Source organism: Nicotiana attenuata, unplaced genomic scaffold (genome assembly GCF_001879085.1).
Source record: "Nicotiana attenuata strain UT unplaced genomic scaffold, NIATTr2, whole genome shotgun sequence".
NCBI lineage: Eukaryota > Viridiplantae > Streptophyta > Magnoliopsida > Solanales > Solanaceae > Nicotiana > Nicotiana attenuata.
The window spans coordinates 146,332-165,539 of NW_017670373.1; the positions used below are offsets into that span (position 1 = coordinate 146,332).

The 19,208-nt window shown below is 39.0% G+C and overlaps 1 protein-coding gene across 2 annotated transcripts; it reads left to right on the forward strand.

Annotated features, from left to right (window-relative positions):
• Positions 1-8,219: 8,219 nt before the first annotated feature.
• Positions 8,220-16,915, forward strand: LOC109238529 (arginine--tRNA ligase, chloroplastic/mitochondrial-like). 2 transcript variants are annotated; one of them, XM_019405001.1, is made up of 18 exons: positions 8,220-8,434; positions 9,835-9,911; positions 10,035-10,174; positions 10,298-10,373; positions 10,467-10,568; positions 10,661-10,876; positions 11,372-11,452; positions 11,912-11,995; positions 12,228-12,332; positions 13,479-13,657; positions 13,807-13,891; positions 14,003-14,189; positions 14,341-14,410; positions 15,125-15,194; positions 15,489-15,578; positions 15,802-15,870; positions 15,975-16,073; positions 16,497-16,915. In XM_019405001.1, the coding sequence occupies exons 1-18, from the start codon at positions 8,326-8,328 to the stop codon at positions 16,605-16,607; spliced, it is 1,950 nt and encodes a 649-aa protein (XP_019260546.1). In that variant the 5' UTR covers positions 8,220-8,325; the 3' UTR covers positions 16,608-16,915. The 2 variants fall into 2 exon arrangements, with proteins under 2 accessions (XP_019260546.1, XP_019260547.1); XM_019405002.1 differs by having other exon boundaries at positions 8,330-8,434; positions 9,831-9,911.
• The last annotated feature ends 2,293 nt before the right edge of the window (positions 16,916-19,208 follow it).

Below are 19,208 nucleotides of genomic sequence, written 5' to 3' on the forward strand. Positions count from 1 at the left end.
ACATCTTCGCCATCAGGCAAAACGCAGGCGAGGGACTCAGGGACTTCCTGGCAAGGTTTAACAGGGTAAGAATGAGCCTACCAAATGTATCAGAGGGTATGGCAGTCGCCGCTTTCCAGAACGGGCTAAGCCGAAATGGTTCAAGGGCGACCAAGAAACTGCTGAGCCGCCTCATGAAATATCCCCCTACCACATGGGAGGAAATCCATAACGCTTATTGCGCAGAGGTGCGAGTGGACGAGGATGACCTAAACGGGCCGACCCAACGGTTAACGACGATACATTCAGAAACGAGGAGAGATCGACGGAACGAAGGACGATGGGAACCACTCCCTCGTTCCAACAGAGAGCGACATCAGCCGTACACCAGATCCTCCCATCCGCCCCCAAGGCGACACGTCGCCCCACAGCGACACGTCGCCCCACTACGAAACGAAAGAGGTACGCCCCCTTTATTAACGGCCCATAACTTTTGTGTGTCTCCTTCAGAGTTAGTGTACGCACTGGAGAAGCTAGGCACCAAGGTGCACTGGCCGCAAAAGATGAAATCAGACCCTGCCACAAGGAAATCAAACGCCCTGTGTGAGTTCCATCAGGAACGAGGGCACAAAACCGAAGATTGCATCGGCCTACGGCAAGAAGTGGTCAGGATGCTAAACCAGGGATACCTAAGGGAGCTACTCAGTGACAAAGGAAAAATAAACTTTGCACGCGGACGGGAACAGTCCCACGGACCGCCAAAGCCACCTTCCCCAACTCGCACGATAAATATGATCGTCGGAGGCGGCGACGAGGCAGCGATCAATCACGTCAAACTCGCCACCACACACAGGCTAAAGCGGACCATCGCCCACGAACGGTATGAGGACTTCGAAGATAGTATCACCTTTGATAAGTCCGATGCCGACGGTTTGTCTTTTTCTCATTATGATGCTTTAGTTATCACTTTACGTATCGTTGATACGGATGTTAAAAGAGTCATGATCGATGACGGAAGCGGCGCCTGTATTATCCACCCAAGGGTCCTCATACAAATGGGACTCGAGGATAAGGTAATACCGCGCTGCATAACACTAACTGGTTTTAACAATGCAGTAGAACGGACGTCCGGAGAAATAGCACTGCCCGTCTTAGCAGGAGGAGTCACGCTAGAAACAACTTTCCACGTGATGAACCAAGAAACGGCGTACAATGTCATCATAGGACTCCCATGGATACACGCCATGTGAGAGGTCCCTTCAAGCCACTACCAAGTGATCAAATTTCCTACCCCATGGGGAATATTCAGCATTCGAGGCGAGCCACGCACCGCACAAGAATGCTACAGAATAGCCCAAGACTGCGCCCACACCCATACTTCGGATAGAAGGCTAGAAGTGTTGGAATTCAGTATCCTGGAATGATAGCGGCGTCGTCAGTGCCGTACCTTCCAGCCTATGGTTTCTAAGTACCGAGAGATCTAGTCAAGAGAGTAAAGAAAAGTTAGAGACGAGGCGATGTCTCACTTGATATTCCAGAATAACATAAGGAAATCAGCAAATTGATGGAAGGCTACGAATAGAGTAAATAGATACGTATAGGTCGCAAGCTAAAGTATAGTAAAGCGACAGAGTTTTATGACATGAGTAAGGATAAGAAAGGGTGAGTGAGAAGGTAACGAGAATGGATAAGTCCTCGGGATTAAGCCCATGAAAACAAGAGAGCTAATGGTTTCTCTAAGTTATAGAAAGTTCAGCATAGCCTGAATGAACTCAAGGGAGTCTAAGACTAATAACATCTAGAAGAATTGGAATGTTGCCCTGGTAGTGGAATGAGGGTGTGATTGTGATAGATAAAAGATGACGTTTGGGCCTTCGATTGAGTAATGATTTGAAGGAAAAAAAAAGAAGGGATTCATGAATTGTACGGGATTAAAATACCCACGTAAGAGAATCACCTTGGGATGCTATAAAATACGGTTATTGAAGTACAGTATCGCCGCTAAGTGGATCAGGAAAATCACTTCGAATACTCCTTGATGCAAAGTAAGCCCTAGTGGCAAAGTATTACGTAAGAAGTTTCAAGTTATCAGTGGTATATTGTAGATCATATTGAGGTGAATCAACAATGGATGGACAAAAGTCACAAAGTATGAGATGGGATCAGGCCGTCATTTTAAAGATGAGCAGCAATGAGGAAGCATTAAAGGACTTAGATTTATATATATGGAATAAGCAACGAGAGTAAGCTGGGATTTGGTAGCAGACCTCAGAAACAATAAATTAAAGTAAGAGATGTGGCAGTAAATGGCTAAACGGACCTATGCGATAAGATATAGCAATATTCGTGAATTCAACAAAGGACTGAGCAAAGGACTTCAGTATACTCATAAATGCCCAAAGGGACATCTTATCAAACTTGGTATATGAAGCCTAGAGATTGGGCACACTTACAAGGTCAAAATCATATAGGCTGCATGATCGAAGGTAGCAACAGTTACGAGATCGGAAGGATTCTGACTACAAGTTGTGGTGTGAGAAGGAGGCCTAAGGGAAGAATGCCCTAGAATTTAGACTTATTCACAGAACAGTTGCCTAGATGGCAAGGGAAGTTCTAAAGTATTCGGAAGACATATATTATGAAATAATAAGTGCATCAGTCAACATTCGAGGACGAATGTTCCAAAGGGGGGAATAATATTATGCCCCACAGTATTACGTCGATGTTATGCTCTGCAGTAATATATTCAGATAATGTTGCCCTATGCAGTAATATATTATGATGATGTTACGTCCTACAGTAATATATTACGATGATGTTACGTCCCGCAGTATTATATTACGATCATGTTACGCTTCGCAGTATTAAATTACGACAATGTTGCACCCTGTAGCATTGTACATCGATTTTGTCATAAGGTAATTGACATCAGTCCAAGTAAAAGATTATTTGGAGATTATAAGGATTATGCTATTTCACAAGTGATGAATAAATTCGTGAAGGTGAAAGGGGAAGCAAGTAAAAGAAAATAAATTTTTATCCATGTTTGGCATGTGGGGGTAAAATACGGGTCGTGCGTCAATACCCGATATTTACGGACTAGTATCATACAAGGTACCATATGGCCGTGATAATTTTTAATTATACGGGTAATTGGTTAATTATAACGGGACATTACCCAATTAACTAATAAGTGGATAAAAATTTATAAAGTATCCCCAAACACGTGGCAAGAAGCCACAAATCAAGAAGTGACTAAGTAGTCATTTATGCCTAGGTGGCAACCTAGGCTTAAAAGAGAATGGATGATTATCCTAAGTTATCTTGTTACAATTCCTTAGGAAACAAATAAGAAAAAAGTAACGTAGTCTTAGTCACTCCAAAAAAGGATGCATTCTTTCTTGATTTGAGAATCCAAGAAACGTTATTCATTCCAATATTTCAAGCAACCAGAAACGTTATTCATTCCACTATTTCAAGGAACCAGAAGCGAATTTCATTCCAATATTTCAAGGAACTAGAAGCATTCTCGTCCATGAATTTCTAAGAAGCAGGGGCAAATTTCGTTCGATCAACGAAGGTTTTCCAACGGAATATTATACGAAGTTTTCCCTACTCCAGGTATGTTAAGGCTATTCCTTCTTTCTATTTGGCATGATCCCTACGATACAAACGAAACGAGCAAAGGCACAACTTCCATAAATTACACTATTCGTAGAAATGCTAGAGATGTATATAGTCTTGTTTTTCCATGTGTCATATTATTCTATCATCTGTTCATGGGTCTCAAAAATACGTAAGTTGGTAAAGTTTATTTCATGATATTATTTAGAGGCATAATGGTCCTATGACGTACCGAGAGATTTTATTAACGTATTTCATGCATTTATACATGTACATCGACCCATGAATAGATGGGTTATATACGCGTAAATATGTATGTATATATATGTATATGGGATATGGGAAAGGTTATGACGTTATATACGCACCACCGCCTGATCAGCTGGTATACGTTGATGATTTTGCCCACAGTGGCCGAGATGATATGATGGGATGCCCTCAGAGGCCTGATGATGTTATAAAATATGTACCTATGCACGACATGACATTCATACGCATACGCATGACACTATAATTATTTCATGATTTACAGAGCTATCCAGACTTACATGTTGAGCCAGTTACTCTATATTTCTTCCATATATGTTATGTGCCTATTTATGTGCCTTACATACTCGGTACATTATTCGTACTGACGTCCCTTTTGCTTGGGGACGCTGCGTTTCATGCCCGCAGGTCCCGATAGACAGGTCGAGAGTCCTCCAAGTAGGCTATCAGCTCAGCGGAAGGTGTTGGTGCGCTTCATTTGCTCCGGAGTTGCTTATGTGGTTAGTGTGATTAGGACATGTACTGATTAGTATGGCGGGGCCCAGTCCCGACCCCTATGACATTTATGTACTCTTAGAGGCTTGTAGACATATGTTGTGTATGTGAAAGATTGTACGGCCTTGTCGGCCTATGTTTTGAGTTTATAAATGATCATGTTGGCCTATTAGGCACGTATGTCACGTGTATATGATGATGCAATAAAAAAGATACGTTACATTGGTACTCGGTTGAGTAAGGTACCGGGTGCCCGTCGCGGCCCATCGGTTTGGGTCGTGACACACCAGCTCCAACATCGGCATCATGGAGGGGAACGGCCTCTACGGCTTCCGGTGATGGCGGGACCTCAGCCGCCAGATATGCATCATCTTCGAGCATGATGGCCGCCGGCTCGTGATCACCCCTTGTTGAGTCCACGACTCAAACGGTCCCATCGCCAACATCTACTGATCTCCTCTTACGAGAGACCAAACCCTCCTCTCCAGGCGACGACTCCTCTTCTTCATCTATCAAATGACGCAAGGGGGAAGTAGAGAGTTCTGTTGCGGATGCAGTCGACGACCGAGACGACCCAGCTACAGCAGGAGGAGCAGATTCCGAAGTGTTCTTTCTCTTGCGAAATGCTGGAGGAGGAGCCCTTGGCCTCCTCGACGATCCCCGATCTACAAAAAAAAGAGAAGAAGAAATAAAGGTCAGTGTTACCCACAAGACGGTAACGGGCAGGCGACCAGGAAGTCACAACAATATAAATGCAAACGGTCATACTTACCGGTCAAGGAAGGCGCAGGCCCGAACTTCTTGAGGAAAGCTGGCCATTCACGAATCCTCATTGTATAGGGGAGAACCCAGCCTACCCAATCATAGATGTCTTCAACCAATGGAGGGGGTGCAGTCTCGGCTGCAAAAAGAGAGAACGAGGTGTCAACGCAACTGAAACTAGCAAAACCGACATTCTATACGAAAAAGAGAGGAGAGAGATACTTACGGGCATGATTCCAAATCTCGGGAACCCGCTTGCATTGGCCACCACGTCCTCGGTTTTGACGAAGAAATAGTTGAGCCAAAGTTGACTATTCGCCTTATCATCCATCTTCACCACTCAACATTTGATTCCTCGGTGGTGAAGATGCAACATCGTCCCCCTATAGAAACTAGGGGCGAAAAGATGCATTAAGTGGCGAAGCGACACCCCGAACCCGACTAACTCTGCATACTTCGTGATCATGCGGATGAGTTTGTAGATATATGGAGAAAGTTGGGCGGGCAGACGCCGTAATAGCGGCAGAACTCCTCAGCCAATGGGAGGATAGGAAAGGAGTAACCAACGTGGAAAGGGTACGCGTAGAAAGCGCAGTACCCAGAGCAGTGTATTTGTACCACGTCGCGCTCTGCCGGAATTAGGTCTATATGGGCAGGAATTTTGAACTTAGCCCTAAATTCAGCAAGGCCAGCCTCTTTCATCAACGACTTAGAGATCTCAGGGTCGTCCTCAGGCACCTTTGAAAAATCGGATCTAACCTTCTCACTGCGGGGGATTATCTCCTCCACCGTAGGAAAGCTCTCATCTTTAGCAACAATGAAAACCCCATCGTCATGGGGAGGCATGCGCACAACCAAGGGGACAGGATCAGGTACCCCCCGGGAACTAAAAAATACATTGACCATTTTTTTAGAAAGGGTGTTGTAAGTACAAGAGGAGCAGAAATATAGTAGCAAGGTCAAGAAGGCAAGAACTCAGAATGAAGAAGGAAGAAGAAGGCATAGATTCAATATCTAGAAAGCAAAGGATAAAACAAATAGTTTCATATCCCTATTTATAAGAATTCAAGCACCGGAATCGAGAAAGCCAACCGCCGTTACCCAGCTCAGGTATTGAAATGGCAGAGGCACGGGAAACGATGCGAGGCATCGAGAAAATACGTAATAATCACACATGATGTCATGACGTCACCTTGAATTGACGTGACCCCAAAAGCTGCAGCTCATGAAAGGTCACGTTGTCAGCTCGTCCGAGACACCATCAGCTGACTTGCTCGCCCAAATTTCCCAATCACAACAAACAATGTCCGCTCATTGAGGCCATCCAGGGTCGACCTCAATAAGCGGAGGGACTAACTGTATAGGCCATAAGCTTCCCTGAGGAAAATTGGTACGAGGCAACGTCGAGGAAGGGATTGGACGAGGTTATGTTGTCAGCTCGTCTGAAACACCATCAGCCGACTTGCTCGCCCAAATTTCCCAGTCACAACAAACAGTGTCCGCTCATTGAGGCCGTCTAGGGTCGACCTCAATAAGCGGAGGGACTAACTGTATAGGCCAAAATATGCCTTGAGGAAAATTAGTACGAGGCGACCTCGAGGAAGGGATTGGCCGAGGTCAATTAGGAAGCACCAAGGTTCGTGACCGAGGAGCTGACCACGGTCGAGGTTGACTGTTATGTCAACAGCTGCAACCGTCACTATTTGAAATAAGCCACTAAAGAGAATATTCCCTTGATTTGTACTGTTAGGGTTGTTAGGAATATGACTTGTATAAATAGAAAAAGAGATAAGGGGATAAGGTATGTAATATTCATTTTGATAAGAACACTTTTTGAGAAGAAGATTCTCTCTCTAGCAAAGATACAAACTCAACCTTTTTATTAAGATTCCATCATCTATTATTTCATACTTTTTCATCAGATCCGAGAATAGTTCCAATATTCTAGGATTTGTCTGTCATTCATCACTGTCAGAAAGAAGAATCATCTACCTCATTCAATATTGGGTGAATCATTTTCCTTATTTACACAAATATCATTTATTGCTATTTATTGCTTGATGTTACCCTATTATTGCTCCAACCTTTTGGAATATAAAATGCGCACTGTTTTCAGCTCCCCACCAACATTATCTCACGTTATTTATGCTACCTAGTTCTAGATCTAGAGATATTATCACTAACTAGGTTTAACCTTTTGTTACACAAAATTTAATAGTTTAACCGAAAGTATATAGTATTATTTTTTGGTCAAACACTTAAAAGTGGCGCACACTTAAACCTTCTATATTTTTGTTATCAATTTCAGACAAACCCGTTGTTTCTTAAATCCAGACAAATTTATTTGTCGTAAGCTTATTTATTTTTCAGATTCTAATTTATTTAGGCCTGTCATTAATCTTTTAGTATTCTAACTTTACCAATTTCTGGTTGATAGTAGGTGGCAGAAATTAAGAAATTCTTTAAAGATATTTAAAATTTGAAAAAGAAAATCTTATTTTTCGATGAATGGAGCATTGAAGATAATTAAACTACGTAGTACTTATTTAGCTAATAGTAGAACAAAAGGAACAATTATATAAATCAAGATTAACATGAATTAAAAAGAAGTAAAAAAAGAAAGATATATTACTAGTGAAAATAGCCACATGATCTCATGGCGTCTCTTAAAAAAAAAACAGTTCGGTGCACAAAGTATCCCGCGTTCACGCAGGATTCGAGGAAGTGCCGCACCCAAGGGGTGTGCAGGCAGCTACCCTGATGCAAGCATGAGTGACGGATTCTACGGCTCGAATTATAGGTCACACGGAAACAACTTGACCGTTGCTCTAATGCTCCCCTTCCCATGACGTTCTCTTATTAAAAAAAAGCAGTTCGGTCCATAAAATATTCCGTATTCATGTAGGATCCGGAAAAGCACTGCAAGTAATAGTGATAATTTTTTCGACTTGAACACGTGACCTATAGATCACACTTAGATAACCTCCATGTCGTTCTCTTATTTGAAATAATAATGCAAAATTGGAAAATGAGACCTAGCTCCTATACAAATGTCCAAATCCCTCCAAAAACCCTAACGAACAGAAGACCAACGCAAAACTGCCGCATTTACCAAACAAAAGTAGCCATTACTAAAATGGAAAAACAGAATTTAAAAAAAAAAAAAAAAAAAAAAACCCCAACAAAAGCTTAATAGGAATGAGCAGTTTTACCTTGTCCCTCAAACTACCACCTCTGCTTTCACTTTCTCCGCCTCCCTCTGCTCAGCTCCTAAACTCCAATTTCTCCCCTTTGTCTCTCAATACCCGTAAGCCTCTCTCTCAGTCTGTTAATGGGTTTCCTTTTTTTTTTTTTTAAATTCTTTTTATTGTTCCTTTTGGTTTTTATTGATGAAATTACGATAATGGTGTTGTTTTCTTTAATTCTTTTGCCATTGCTAATGTAACTTATTGAAAAGTTGTTGTTTGTTGGAGAAATACGGTTTCATATAGCTGACCCCTACTTGTTTGGGACTGAGGCGTAGCTATTATTATTTTTGTTTTTTGTTTTTCTTTAGTGGGATAATGTTATTATTTTCTTTGATTATTGTCAATGTAACTTATAGAATGATTGCTTTTAGCTGTTGCTGGGATTTTCTTGAGTTGGGCAGTTTGTAACTGAGTCAAAAGTATGAGTGCAATTTATAGTATTCTTTTTTTTTTCTTGAAAAGTTAGGGACTTTATGTTTATTTACTGCTTAGACTTGGTTGTTTGTGCTTTGATGGGAGTATAGCCCAAGGATTGAGCTTAATTACACTGAACTTTTGTTCTATGTGTTAGATGTTGACTATTGAAACTAGAATTGTATGTCTATGTAATGCTAACCCTAACTTAAATGGGTCAGTTTTATCTTCTCTGCCTATTTTGTAAGGTAATGTGGCTGAACACGTGTAACTTTGGCCAAGTTTGTAATGTAGTTCATGATGAATGGAATATACTGTATTGGTGCAGACACCTGTTTTTTCGTTTTAATGATTGTGGTGTATGGTCCAGTTTGTATACACCTCAACTAATCCATCAGACAACCCCTTTCAATCAATTAACACACACCTCGTGTAAGATTTCTATTCGTCGTTGGAGCTTTGGTCTAGTGGTAAGAGCGCAACGCTTGATGTGTAGGTTAGGGGAACGTCAGAGGTTCCCGCCATAGAGGCGTAGACAAAAGCATGGTATCTAAGGGGGGAAGGGTAGAGGGGTGGGCCCATTACCTATCTAGTTTCAAACAGTGCATTAGTGGCCTTGAGAATTTCTCGATTATAAAAAAAGGAATAAGTTCTTTTCATTAAGAAAGATGCTGTAGAGCTCACAATTGAAGCTCATTTAAGAAAGGAAGTAACAGTTTTGGACGGACTGAAGAGTTAACACAAAAAAAGAAAAGAAAAAGAAAGAGGGAGTGTGTCTTTCTGGATAGTAAATTAAACAGTTGTTATACACTTTAAATTATGTCAATGAGATGCTCACACGAACTATTATGATCTTCCATGTTAACCACCACCTTCTAGAAAAGCACATTGCGACATCTGAAGTTGTTGGCATTACATTGTGTGTTCAAATATCGAAATTGTTCCCAAAGGCTGATTATTCCACTGCACTTTCATCTATTTCCTTTATATGCAATGTAAGATTGCTTTAAGTAATTTCTGTTATGGTTGTCGTGGCACTAGACAGGTATTCTGAGAGCAACATCTAGGAGATTTTTTGGTGCGGTTGAAGTATCTTCAAGGATAATATCAACGATGGAAACTGTAAGTCACGATCTCATAATATTGCATCCTTGTAACCATCCCTAAATAGTACAGATAGGTTCTGCGCTCGAAATTTTCTGCTGAAACATGGACGTTATTTATACCCACCTCTTCTCTGAACAGGATAAAGAAAGTATTGGGAGTCTAAAGCAGCAATTAGCGAAGCTATTTGAGGAATCACTTCGAGCAGCATTCCCTGATATTTCAGATGTGCAGCCTTTGGTTGCTATTTGCAATGATACAAAAAATGGTGACTACCAATGGTACGGTTTTCTCTGATTATGCTCTCAAGTTAAAGGCTATTTATTAAGACTTCTAGCTGTTTGTTATGTAAGTAATTAGAATCAACTTGTTCCTCTAAGTTCTTACGCTGTAACTTTGGACAGCAATAATGCAATGAGCTTGTGGAATAAAATTAAAGGCAAAGGCACACAGTTCAAGGGTCCTCAACCTGTTGGAAAGGTGATTTGATATCCTGCTAATCTCTTATTTCTTTTCTAAACATGGTACTAGAAGTGAAAGGTAGCAACTAAATATCAGTTTTTCAAAATTTAGGCAATTGTAGAAAATCTTCCTGCGTCGGACATGATAGAGAATTGCTCTATAGCAGGACCTGGTTTCATTAATATTGTATTAGCAAGGCAATGGATAGCAAAGGTAATATTTTTAACCAGCTCTATTTTAGTCGGCAGTTGTTTTTAGTTGGTTGGTTAGGATCATATGATAACACTTCTATCTTACTGGTGCAGAGCGTTCAAAAGATGCTAATAGATGGCATCGAGACATGGGCACCGAAGCTTCCTGTTAAAAGAACCGTCGTTGACTTTTCATCACCCAATATAGCAAAAGAGATGCATGTTGGTCATTTAAGATCTACTATTATTGGAGACACTTTAGCCCGTATGCTGGAGTTTTCCAATGTTGAAGTTCTTCGGAGAAACCATGTCGGTGACTGGGGCACACAGGTAGATTTCATGATCTATAATCTCTCATTCTCTTACTCCATATGAGTAATACCTATGGGATATATTTGTTGGCAACTTTGCTTACAAATCTTTTTATCTTGCGCTCGTCCTTCAACGTAATTATAGGAGAGAACTGTAAGTGTTGTTTTATCTTCAAACCTATACAATATTTATCTGAGCTGCTTGATCAGCTATCGTTCTTTGCAAGCTTATAATATGGAGTGGATTTACCCTTTAGATGTATAACAAAATTGTCTTGGTGTCAATTTATTAAGTGTATGTAACTAATGGTTAGAAGCCAAGAGACATCTAACTTCAATTTGTTTTCAAGGGGAAGACTTAATTCTATGTAATTCATTAGATTTTTACCATGACACACGATCTCTTTTCATCTACATATGAAGTTTCCTTTCTGGAGAAGTATGTCTTTCACTAGAAATGTTTGTTGCCTTACGAATTTGTTTTAGGGCCTAATACCTGTTATATCTTTTGCAGTTCGGAATGTTAATTGAGTTCCTTTTTGAAAAATTTCCTAACTGGGAAGCTGGTAGTACTCCAGCGATTGGAGATTTGGAGGTGAGTCTATTGGCTCTTATTCACTACAGCTGTTTTTTTTTTTCCGATGAAGACTACTGCTGTTTTTTCTTTTGTCATCTGCATTTGAATTCTGATAAAGCATGCAACGTACATGTTATAGATTAGCATTGGATAGAGATTTCTTATTTGATTGGCGTTCTTTCCCTTGTTTATTCATGCTCTTTCTTTGCAGTTATTCCCTGACCTATTATTAAATATTGATACATTGAGTCTGCAATTATTGGCCATGACTAGCAAACTGTAAAAAGTTGAGATTTAGAAATGCACATATTTGGCAACCTCCAATGCTTAATATGAAAGTAATATTGTGCTTACTCGTTTTCAAAACATGTCTTATATCATGTTTCTTGAGTTCCTTGGGAGCAGGTGTTTCTGTCGATAGAAAGGCAGAAATTTATGTTGCTTGACGTGGTAATCATTGTTCTCATTTATTGCTAGGCATTCTATAAGGCGTCAAAACAAAGATTTGATAGTGATCCTGATTTTAAGGAAAGGGCGCAAAAGGCAGTTGTTAGTCTTCAGGTGAGCTTTTATTTGTTAATTATTTATTTGTTTTCTACATTTATCATGTTTATCTTTTTTGAGAGCTCATGCACAGTTGACTAGTTATTTTGTCGTCAGGGGAGGGGGAGGGATGAATACATTTTTGGGCTTCTGTTGCTTCTCTTGTGTTGCTGCTCAAGGAAAAAAGAGATCACATATCATACTTGTATCTGATGCATTTCTCTTACCTGTGCATGTGCGTGTCTCACAGGGTGGGGATGAGAAGTATAGAAAGGCATGGGCGCAAATATGTGAAATCAGCCGAAAAGAATTTCAGAAGGTGTATGAGAGACTTGGAGTTCACTTAGAGGAAAAGGTACTACACTCAACTTTTCTCCTTAATTGCTTAGAACTTGGGATGACTCTATGGAAAACATGCAGTAATTCCCTGGTTTTGCCTTTTGTCATGTGATTGCTATGCTAGTTTTGTTTAGCCTCCTCGTAGAATGAGGTCAAACTTTGCGGCATGCTATTAAAATGACACAGGTAGCGTGCGCCAACTTTAGCACCTGATAAGTGTGAATCTGCTTTGGATATCAGGTATTGGAATGATAAAATAGATTCGAGTATAGTATATGGCAGATTTTGGCAGACTGCAATACGTGGTTATGTTTTCTTTTACTTTCTTAAAAATAAAATAAAATATGTGGTTATGTTAGTTACCGGGACTAGAACGTAGGACGATCAATTCAGGTTGATGTGTCTCTTAGTTTATTTTATGTATTAAATTGTAATTTGTTACTATGTGCAGGTATCATAACTGCACGAGTGGTATTCCTTAGAAAGATAACTGCATATTTTTTTTTGAACATGGCTGTCCTTACTCCTTCTTTTGAGAAGGAGAACTCTCAAAAGAAAAAAGATTGTGTTTAGTACTTAAATATTACTGGAATTTGTACTGTTTATTTTGCAGCTCCCTTGTGATTTGAATAGTGATAATTGCTAGAAAAGAAAAAAAGTGAATTAATCTGAATAGTGAGTTGTCATTTCACTCATTATTTGATGGACGAATATTGGTTTGTAAATGCTGTTGCCTGGTTTGGTCACGTCACTCTTAGACTTGGTGGTGTTATATATTATTATTGATGATGCAAACTTATTCAAGGGTGGATCGACTAGTAAAAGAACTCGGCGTATATTCTAAGCTAATTTCGACCTGAATTTGGTTTACAACTTGCCTGTCAAAAAAGCTGGTGTATTAAGTCAAAGGAAACAGTTTATGGTTTTGTTGAAATTGGACCATATCATCTCTGGTATTGAATTAATTTTTGGTAAATTAACTATTTGTTTTCTGAATGTATAGATAGTCTGTTATATGTTGTAGAGGGACTCCAGACGAATTGATTGTTGTTGGAGGGTTTTCCAGCTGATTTCTGCTTTTCGTTTTCTATTGAGCCTTTTTTGCACGTGTTTTAGATTGAACCAAAGGCTCATGGATTAATTTGGTGCTTCTTCCTTTTAGGGTGAAAGCTTTTATAATCCATATATTCCCAAGGCTTTGGAGTTGCTTAATGAGAAAGGATTAATTGAAGAAAGTGAAGGAGCTCGCGTTATCTTTATTGAAGGGAAGAAAATACCTCTTATTGTTGTGAAGAGGGATGGTGGTTTCAACTACGCTTCAACAGATCTTACTGCTCTATGGTTAGTTTTAGTTGCAATTCATGTTTCTTGACCGGCTTTGCAATTATAGCCTATTTTCTCATCAAGGATATAACTAGTTTGTACAGAAGCTACTAGAGTTTGAAGAGATGTATACTTTTCACTTAGGTGTCCTATCTGCAACTTTGTAGGTATCGGCTTAATGAAGAAAAAGCAGACTGGATGATATATGTGACTGACGTTGGCCAGCGAGAGCACTTTGAAATGTTCTTTTCTGTACGTTTCTGATATCTATGCCTGTTTTCTTTTTCCGCAGTTAGCGTATGAGATAATCGAGCAGCTTTATTGGGCTTGAGCGTTATTCTCATGTTTTTTTTTTTCTTCCAGGCTGCAAAACGTGCGGGTTGGCTTCCCTCAAACGAAAATGATTACCCCAAAGCTAGTCATGTAGGATTTGGTCTAGTTTTAGGAGAAGACGGGAAACGGTTCCGTACACGAAGTACTGAGGTGGTGAAGCTGGTTGATTTGCTTGATGAGGCCAAAAGCCGGTGTAAATTAGCACTTGAAGAAAGAGGTCTGCTCTAATGTTATTTGTGGTTATTCTCTTTTTCTACTTGTTTGTCTTTTGCCTGTAATAGCTTCTCCCTTATAAATATTATGGGTAATAATATTGTGCAATTGTGCAAGAGTACCCCTTCAAGTTTATATCATGTTTGTCTTATCAGGTAAGGCTAAAGAATGGACAGCTGAGGAACTGGATCAAACTGCTGAAGCAGTAGGATACGGTGCTGTTAAGTAAGTTTCCTCATGCTCGTGTATTAATAGCAGTTTTCTTTTCCATGTAAGTACTTTTAGCGAAAGCCAGAAATCTAAAAACGTTTTCTTATTCTGTAGAAGTGGAGATATTAATTGACTATCGAAAAATTAGAAGTTGTTAACTTGGAATAAAGGGAGTGTTATACCTAAGAAGAAATCACATTGTTAGTTATAGTAATGCACTCTCCAATTTCTGTTGAGTAAAATACTTTATGTGTATATCAATTCTATTCCAATTCCAATAAAAATATTACAAGTTTTAAGAAATCAACAACAACAACAACATACCCAGTAAAATCCCACTAGTGGAGGGTAGAGTGTACGCAGACCTTACCCCTACCCAGGAAGGGTAGAGAGGCTGTTTCCGGGAGACCCTCGGCTCAACAGAACAAGTTTTAAGAAATCAAATTCATTTAATAATTGAAAATTAATCCATAATCTGTAATTCTACCTATCAAATCAAAATTTTATCAACTGACATAAACAACTCAAATTAACTCTTTAATCTCTGTGTTTAGTCAAATTATGCCATATAGAACGAAAAAGTAATTCTTAAAAAGGAGCGCTAAAAGGAACGTTTACAATCTTGGCAAAAACATAATGAGAGTTTTGCTATGCATTTGCTTTGATGCTTTTCTTGTTGTCTCAACAGGGTTTTGACCTTTTTTTTCTTCTTTTGGTACCCCAAAACAGATATGCTGACCTGAAGAACAACAGGTTGACTAATTACACCTTCAATTTCGATCAGATGCTTAGTGATAAGGTATGTGAATGGATATCCCTTTGATTAAATGAATAAATCTGTTAATCATTTTCAACGAGTTATTAAACCCAAGTTCAATTCTTTAATTACACCAGACTTTTTTACAATTTGAAGCACATGAGTCTCTACATGGTTTAATAATTGATTTTGTTTTGAGGAGCCGATACTTTTTCATTTATGAACGCTCTCAATATGTAGGGATATGTTCGTTCCGTTACTTATTTTTGCTGCAGCTGTTGTATTCTATTACTCTGTTTGGAATATGATTCTCTTGTATTTTTCTGTGATGGGCAGGGAAATACCGCTGTGTATTTGCTGTATGCACATGCTCGCATTTGTTCAATCATCAGGAAGTCGGGTAGAGATATAGAGGAGTTAAAAAAGGTAATTTCATCCATTTTATGCTATCCAACTGAACTCTTTCTTTATCAAGAATTCCAACCGTTTGCTCTGAGGCCCCTTGTGGCCGCCCAAGAATCGTTGAAGTAGGTAAACACGTGATAGCGTGGTAGTTTGTCAATGTTAACTGATATTTCAATCGTGTTTAAATTACAACAGTGGCATTAGAATTACTATTAGTGGTTATTGAATTATATTCTTTGGACAGAGTGGGGCGATGGATTTGGCTCATCAAGATGAACGCATGTTAGGACTCCATTTGCTCCAATTTCCTGAAGTAAGAATATGTGGAATTTTATTACTTGTTAGCACTTAAGCGGGTTTTTATTATTTCTAGGAACGAAGTTTTGATCAAGTAAATTGTGCCATCTCATTTTGCAGATTGTTGAAGAAGCTTGTACCAATCTTTTGCCCAACTTGTTGTGTGAATATCTTTACAAATTATCTGAAGACTTCACTAAATTCTACACCAACTGTCAGGTAAGAAGTTTTCCTAGCTGTGAATAAAGTAAACCAAAGAAATTGTGAAAGCAAATCTTATGCACCTCTATAACCCGTGGCTTAAGTTGCAATAGACCAGCTCGAAACCACTTATAAAACACCAAATAATAATAGTTCAATGTCTAAGATTCATGAAAATCTTGAAAAGTGGCGAACATACTATGTAGAAACCACCAAGGGATGCGGTGGGATGGTTAAGATCCCTCCACCCTTAACCAAAAGGTTTTTCCAGTAGAGAGCACTTTACCCCTTTAGCAGGCCTCTCTGGCCCGAATTCAGATCAGTTAGACCAACGTCTTTGGATATCGGATAATTTAACGAAAAGAAAGATACTGTGTAGAGTAACTATGGTATTTAAGTTGATGGCTAGCATTTACAAATATGAATTTTGGAACTTGGCAGGTCGTTGGCTCAGCCGAGGAAACAAGCAGACTATTGCTTTGCGAGGCAACAGCACTTGTCATGAGAAAGTGTTTCCATCTTTTGGGTATCACTCCTGTTTACAAAATATGATCTCATATGAGTTTCTTGTATTCTTCTTTAGTTAGTATTCAAATTGAATTGCATTTGAACAGAGCGATGCAAAATGTTACTACTAATAGGTAGTCGATTTTGACTAATTTGAAATTGAAAGAGTAATTGATCGATCAATTGATTTGTATCAGCATCAGTTTCATCGATCCAATTTGGGACTGAGGCATAGTTGTTGTGCTGTAGTTTCATCGATCCAATGTTCGTTTAAACAAAATCTTGTAGTCAGTTGTGCCCATAAGTTGGTGTGCTGTCTATTTATAACCTGATACCAATATTGGTGTTTTTTTTGTCTTCATTGTATGCTAGTAACCAATTGGTAGTGCAAGTGATATAAATATTACTCCCTGTTTCATTGCATTTTTTTTCTTCAATTTGTTTAAAAAAGAAAAATGCCTTTTTATATTTGAAAGAAAATAAATTTTAACTTTCTATTTTATCCTTAATGACATACTTTTATATATAAAAAAAAGGGCAACCCGGTGCACTAAGCTCTCGCTATGTCTCGGGAAGAGCCGGACCACAAGGGTCTATTGTATGCAGTCTTACCCTGCACTTTTGCAAGAGATTGTTTCCACGACTCGAATATTTGACCAAGAACATGGCATCAGCTTTACCCGTTACTCCAAGGCTCCCCTTCAATTAGGGTGTTAATAGATATTTAAAAACAGACTAAACCGACCAAATTGCACCGCACCGAGCCGAACCGATTCTTAGGTTTCTTTTAAAAGAACCGTAGGTTTTTATATAAATCTATAATCGTACCAATAATTAGGATTGATTTTTTATTTTATAAAAATAAATCGAAAAAATATCGAACCGTACCGAATACATGTTACATGTGTAAAATATATTCATATAGTAAGTTTAAAAGTAATAAAGCATTGAATTTTTCTTTGGGCCTTGGAATTATGAAAAGAGATTTTTTCATTCTTATATACTATTTGAAACTTTATTACCCTTAATGTTCATATTTAGTTAATTACCCGGCATAAACAAGTTTTGTTTACCAAATATGTACAATCCACCTTAAAAGGTTCCCAATTCATTATTTGTGACTTCAATCAAGGGATGTAGTTACACCCTTTTTCTTTTAAGGGAGAAGTTGGTTTCAGGTATCTTGGATTGGCTGTGGTCCACTTCCCCTGTTAAGGAATATGTGCTCTGCTTATCAAAGCAAAAGGCCGACTGTTCTCGAGAATGTTTCCACAGGCATTTCTTAGGTCATATTATTGATCTTCCTGCCTTTTATGAAAACTTACCAGTTCGATCTTTAAATCTTCAAGATTTTCTTGGTCATATAGGAGTGATATAGGATAACACGGAGATCAGACTTCACCGCATGACCACTTTAGCATTGGCATACGGCAAACATGCCCCTCAAAATGCGCCTTTTGAGTAATACAGTAAAATGATTACCACCTTAGACAAAGATCAGACTTTAAAATTGAATCAATATTCCTTCCAAAGCAATAATAATACAGTAAAATGATTTTTGTTAGGTTTGAATTTATAAAATCAGTTTTATCTGTCTCTTAACTCTCTATCTGTACAATTTATTCAGTTGTTAGTTTGTTAACATATTATGAATTCGTTTATATGCACACAATTTATTTATGGAAATTTTTTCGTACACTATCCAGCTAAATACAACTACAATAACATACAACTTAAAGCAATTGAAACCGCTCTCTCGGCGCACGTTAGAGTGCATGCGCTAACGTACGCCATCAACTATGGGGAGGGGACGACCGAAGAGAATTATTACTGCGACTCTGGTGATTGACTGTGCAGGTACGAGCACTCCAATTCTGAGGAATGACAATTTGGAAAGAGATGGGGAAAAGTCTAATGGAACAGTGGCCGCCATTGTCAACCATGAAGGAAACTGTGAAAACTCCATTAGATAAGACCGATCTTAGTAGTAAAGTGATTACTGATACTCAGATGATACATGCAAGCCCAAATATAGGCAAATCTGTGACAACTGGTAAGAATTTGGAACCAATTACTGTTGAACTGGGGGTAAAAGGAGATCCAATGAAGGTAGCTCAACCTCAAGTGAGTTTACCTAATGTGGAGGCTGATAAAGGGCAGAAGCAGTGGGCGAACCTATTTGTGGGATCGAATTATGCGGCGAAAGGTATGGATCTAAGCTTTATTGACCTACTATCAAAAATGGCGAGGTAACTGTGGAGCTCTGTAAGGAAGAGATCGAGGAGGAGACTCAGAAATGGAAGCTTGCGTTAATACTGTATGTTGTTGGAGGAAGTCCAACAATAGGCGCCATGGAAAGGTACATTGCTTCAGTATGGAATTTTGTAGCTAAGCCTAAGGTGTATTTCCATAATGATAATGGGTATTTTGTGGTTCGTTTCAATTCGATTGAAGATAGAGATGAAGTTTTGTATTCAGGGCCTCACATGTTGGATAATAAGCCTATCATTGTCAAAATGTAGTCGGCTGATTTTGATTTTAATAAAGAGGTTCTTCAAACTATACCAGTATGGGTGAAATATCCTAATTTGCCTTTGAATTGCTGGGGAAAAAGGTCGTTAAGTAGGATAAGCAGTGGATTAGGAA

Coding starts and splice junctions, on each gene's coding strand:
- LOC109238529 (XM_019405001.1), top strand. CDS start 8,326: ATGAGCAGTTTTACCTTGTCCCTCAAACTACCACCTCTGCTTTCACTT. Junction 10,175..10,297: donor AAAAATGGTGACTACCAATG/GTACGGTTTTCT, acceptor AACTTTGGACAG/CAATAATGCAATGAGCTTGT. Junction 11,996..12,227: donor AGGCAGTTGTTAGTCTTCAG/GTGAGCTTTTAT, acceptor CGTGTCTCACAG/GGTGGGGATGAGAAGTATAG.